This window comes from Canis lupus, chromosome 10 (assembly GCF_011100685.1).
Source record: "Canis lupus familiaris isolate Mischka breed German Shepherd chromosome 10, alternate assembly UU_Cfam_GSD_1.0, whole genome shotgun sequence".
Lineage (NCBI taxonomy): Eukaryota > Metazoa > Chordata > Mammalia > Carnivora > Canidae > Canis > Canis lupus.
In genome coordinates, this window is record NC_049231.1 from 25,485,386 (window position 1) to 25,490,264 (window position 4,879).

The 4,879-nt window shown below is 56.8% G+C and overlaps 1 protein-coding gene across 1 annotated transcript; it reads right to left on the bottom strand.

Moving 5' to 3' along the window:
* Positions 1-1,372: 1,372 nt before the first annotated feature.
* Positions 1,373-3,750, bottom strand: MCHR1 (melanin concentrating hormone receptor 1). The gene is given in 2 exon segments (NM_001003038.1): positions 1,373-2,352; positions 3,669-3,750. Coding segments are annotated over 2 exon segments (1,062 nt in total).
* Positions 3,751-4,879: the final 1,129 nt, after the last annotated feature.

A 4,879-nucleotide genomic window follows, 5' to 3' on the forward strand; every position in this document is an offset into this window, starting at 1 on the left:
CTGGTTCCCAGCTCCTCTCACGAAGAAGCTGAGAAGCAGCAGCCTTGGCTGCCGCCCAGCGGCCCATCTGTAACCTTCCAGCTCAACACCAGATCTTGGCAGCGGCAGGAGGTAGGCTCAGGCTGCCCTAGAGGCCAGCCCTGCGACGGGTGACTCAGCGGGGGAGGTGGCGGGCAGGACTGGGGGCCTGGGGACCAGTATTGATGACACCAGTATTGGACCAGTATTGATGCTTTAGAGCAGAAGACGGGAAGCTGAGTGCTGAGAACCAGCCCAGCAGCAGCAGTGCAATCTAATGAATCCACAGTAATCCCATTTGTGTTGCTGAATCCCCGCTGTGGGTTTAGATCCCCTGCTTCTGGCTTCCTAAAATGCAATTTGACCAAAGTCTAGATTCCACAGCCAAGGGACCCTTCTTTCCCTTTTCTGCCACCCACTCCCACCCCCAAGCCCAAGCAATTATACAGGAGCATCCAAAAAGATGTGGGTGGAGATTTTCCTTTATTCGTTTTTATTTTGGAAAGGAAAGGCTGGAGCAAAAAATGATGCCAACACACCAGGCATCAGAATGACCCTTGTACATGCAGGACACTGATGGGCACTCACTCTGGATCTGGTGAATCACAAATGTGCCTCATGACGACAATGTCCCCACAGCTGCAAAAGCCCCCTAGCCCCTCCCTGTTTTTTTTTTAATTTTAAGACTTCTACTCATACCCACCCAGGTAGCCTTGTCATTCGCAATCAGTGAATCTCCTACAAATTGGATTTTTACTCCTCTGGGCTCAGAGCCCCACCCCACCCCACCCCCAAAATAAGCATGCATCCCCTAGAGATACAGGCAAATTGACAGGATGCTGGCACATGGAGAGATGGCATGCTTCATTTTTCATCATCCTCCAGCTTGGGAGAAAGGCCGCCCTCCATCCTACCAGTGAAAGATGGGAAAGAGGGTTGAGGCCACACCAATTTCCCATCTCCCCAGGGCCCTGTAGTAGGATCCCATCACTCACACCCCGGCCTGCCCAGATTTCAAATCAACCAGCAATTGAGGAAAAGACTTTTGGGAGCTAATAGATGCAGGGCTCCACTGAACATTTAAACCAAAATTTTCTTCTTGCCCAGTTTCTATTCAACGCAAAGGTCTCTTCCTGTTCTCCCAAGGGGATTTCTGATGCTTGAAGCCCCCAAATCTGGCTCCCAACCTCCCCAGCAATTTGTGGACACCGTGGTATGTTCTGATTTGTAACAACCCCTCACCACTTGGCCCCCCTGCATTCTCCCAGAGGGGTCTTGGGTTTTTCTCAGCATCTCTCCCCATGGTCTGCTGTGCTGTCCTGACTCGGAGGTGCCCAGGGTGGCAGGGGAAGTGTCAGGTGCCCTTGCTTTCTGTCCTCTCCTCATCAGCTGTCTGAGCATTGCTGACGGCTCGAAGCTGCCCCTGGGCGGCAGGCTTCACCGACAGGACCAAGCGCTTGCGGAATGTCTCACAGAGCACGATGTACACAAAGGGGTTGAGGCAGCTGTTGGCATAGCCCAAGCTGATGGCTGCGTTGTACAGGTAGACAAAGGTGAGTGTCGGGCGGCTGATGGACAACTGGGTCAACTGTAGCACATAGTAGGGAGCCCAGCACACGAAGAAGACCAGGCAGATGGCAATGGCCGTGCGAGTCACCCTCTTTGTCCGCAGCCGGATGCTGCGTTGAGAGGCAGGGGCTACCGAGGACATCATGCGCTGCAGGATCCTCACATACGCGGCTGTGATGACCACGAAGGGCAGGGCAAAGGCCAGGAAGAACTGGTACAGGGTGAACCAGTAAAGGTCAGTGTCTGGGTTGGGCAGGCGGATGCCACAGCCCACTGTGCCCCCTGGGAAGGGGATAAGCCTAGCGTAGAGCCACACGGGGGTGATGCTGATGAATGAGAGGGCCCATAGGAGGCAGATCACCAGGGTGGCCACAGAGGGCTTCCGGAACTTGGTGGAGGAGATGGGGTGGACAGTGGCCAGGTAGCGGTCAATGGCCATGGCGGTCAGGATGTAGGTGCTGGTGAATTGACTGTTGGCGTCCATGGCCGTGATGAGTGTGCACATGGTCTCTCCAAAATGCCAAACACCATTGCCCATGAGCTGGTGGATCATGAAGGGCATGCCCAGGAGAAAGAGGAGGTCTACCACCGAGAGGTTGATGATAAAGATGTCGGGGACATTGCTGCACCAGTGCAGTTTGGACTTCTTCACCACCGCGAAGATGACTGTGGAGTTCCCGATGATACCCAGCAGGCAGATGGTGCCGAACACGGAAGGCATGATGATGTTGATGTAGGAGACATTCCCTGTGCGACGAGGTGGCCCTGGGGACAAAAGGAGCAGATGTTGACCATTGACATGGACTGCTCTCTAAGGGCTAACATCCTACCGGCGTGCTCAGCTTCCAGCGATGATGTGCTTGCCTACCTCTTTATCTTCTTTTCATTTCAGCCCAGGGCTCCCCATTCATCTGGAATCCTTTCCTACCACTCTCCCTCACTGCACTGTTGCTACTCCTATCCCCTTGCCCTCCTCCACCAGTTCCCTGGCTAATCCCACCAGATTCTCCTGCACCACCTGTTAGTTGAAGGACCCTGTCCTTTACTCCCTGCATTATCTCAGAAGGCTCAGAATCAAGAACCACAGCTATCTGCAGAGAATTATTTTGTGGACCTCTGGGCTTCATCAGGAAACCTCATCAACATAGCCAGAAGGATACGAAAGTGTGTGTGCACCGGCATGCGGGTGAGCAAGCGCATGCATGGGCGCATGCATGTGTTTTCTCTTTTCTTATTTGCAGCTCTGATCATCTCATTTTGGAAATCGCTGGTTGGAAGCTGTGCACTGATTCCTGGGCATGTCTGTGGGCTACCTTCTTGTGTGTGTGTGTGGGGGGGGGGCATTTGCCCATCAGGCCCGCAGCCCTCCCTTCTCCTGGGTTCCTATCAGGGAATTCCTTGGTCTGTGTCTCTGAGCCTGGGCTTCCCAAGTGAGCAGAGACCGAAGAAGCCGTGTGTTGCAGCCTAGCTGCCTGAGAATTTCCCCGCACACAAGCCTTTCCTCTTTTTCCTTCCTTTCCTTCAGAGCTAGAATTTCAAGGCATCTCAGCTCTGGAAATGTCAGGGGGCTTCATTCACCAGGAAAGTTAATCCCCCCCCTCTCCCGGCTCTGTGAGTTAGCCTTTCCCCGGGGCCTTCCCAGGGGTCAGAAAGGATGTTTCAGATCCCATTACCGCAGTTTCAGTAAAAAGACAAGGGGATCAGTAACTGAGTGAGCTTCCAGCTGTCTCCTCACGGACTACCCTCTGGCTTCTCTTGCTTGCTTTTCCAGCCTGATTTTTTTCTGCAAAGCATATGGAACTCATGGGTGAGTCCTCCCCAGTCTCCCCGCCCGGCGGGCCACCATCCATCCATCCGAGGCCACTTGCCAACGTGCCTTTGCCCTGCTCTCCGCTCCAGTCCCTCGGCCCCTGCCTGCCCCGCCCCCTGCTCCCCTTCTTCCCCTCCGGGCACAGCACACTGCAGATCCCGTCCCCGAGAACTGGAATAAAGTTTCCGGAGCACTTTGGCTCCGAGGTGACACCTTCGCGTTTCCCAGCCCCAGCGCAGAGGAGGGAGGACTCGCCTCCGGCACGACTCACCGGCAGAGGTGAGGTTGTCCGGGCCCTCCGAGGTGTTGCTGGCGTTGGGGCCGGGGGGCAGCAGCGAGGCTTGCAGGTCCATCCTGCCGCGGCCGGTGCCGGCTCGCCGAGCGCCCACGCAGGCTGCGGCAGCGCCCCCCGTCCCCGTCCCGGAGCGCGCGCCCCGAGCCCCGCGGCCGCCAGGGGGTCCTCGGCGGTCTGGCAGCTTCGGCCGCCTCCGAGCCCCGCGCCGCTCCCCACTCACCCCCTCCTTCCCCGGCTCCCACTGACATCACCTAGACACATTAACATTCGGAAGCAGATGCACATTAACCTCTTCAGTCCCGAGCGGCAGCTCCCGCGTCTGCCCGCGGGCAGGGCCCGGCTCCGGCGGCCCAGCGGGGGGTGGGGGGGGCTTCCCTCCCACGGGCTCCGGGGAGCGAGCGTGCTTCCCGCTTCCCGGGAGCATCCAGCGCTCTGCGGAGGCAAACGAGGGGAGCGAGCTCCACCGGAGGAATGAGCCTGGCCTAGTCCCCAACCCCGGCTATGGGGGGCTGGGCCACGGGCCAGGCGCCGGGGCTGACTCTTCCCAGATGGAAAGCTCAGACCACAGCAGGCGCGTCCCCCAGGCCACCCTCGGCTCCTTCCCAGTGCCCCGAAGGATTCCAACCATCCCCCTGGCTAGACCGCCGGCGTCTCCAGAAGCGGACTTGGATTTGTCTGCAGCTGAGCTGCTGACCAGCACTCAGAAGTGACGCAGGTCACTCTGTGCTGGGGATGGCCAGGGTCTTAGGGACCAGAAGGGGACAAACTGCCCTCTGCGCAGAACCGAGGACCAAGCTTGCAGAGATTATATTTTTCTAATTGCTCTGCGGTCCTCGAGATTTTACCTGGGACTCCTCAAGACAAATTTCAGAGGATAGGCCCCCACCTAAAGTTGTCAACCAGGAACAGCCTTAGAGGGCAAAGCACTGAGTGAATTCTTGGCCTAGGTGTCCTGCTGCCGGCCTCCAGTGCCCTCACAGCCAAGAACTGCCATCACACCTACCACCTGACGCCCAGAGCAGCAGGCTCAAAGTAACCACAGCCTGATCCCTACACACTTCTTCAGTCTTATTTATTAGTGGGTTTCATCCAGCAAATATTTATTGAACACTTACTACTTGCCAAGCACTGTTCTAGGTTCTGTAGTGAAAAAACCAATAAGGGGTGCCTGGGTGCTGAGTCGGGTG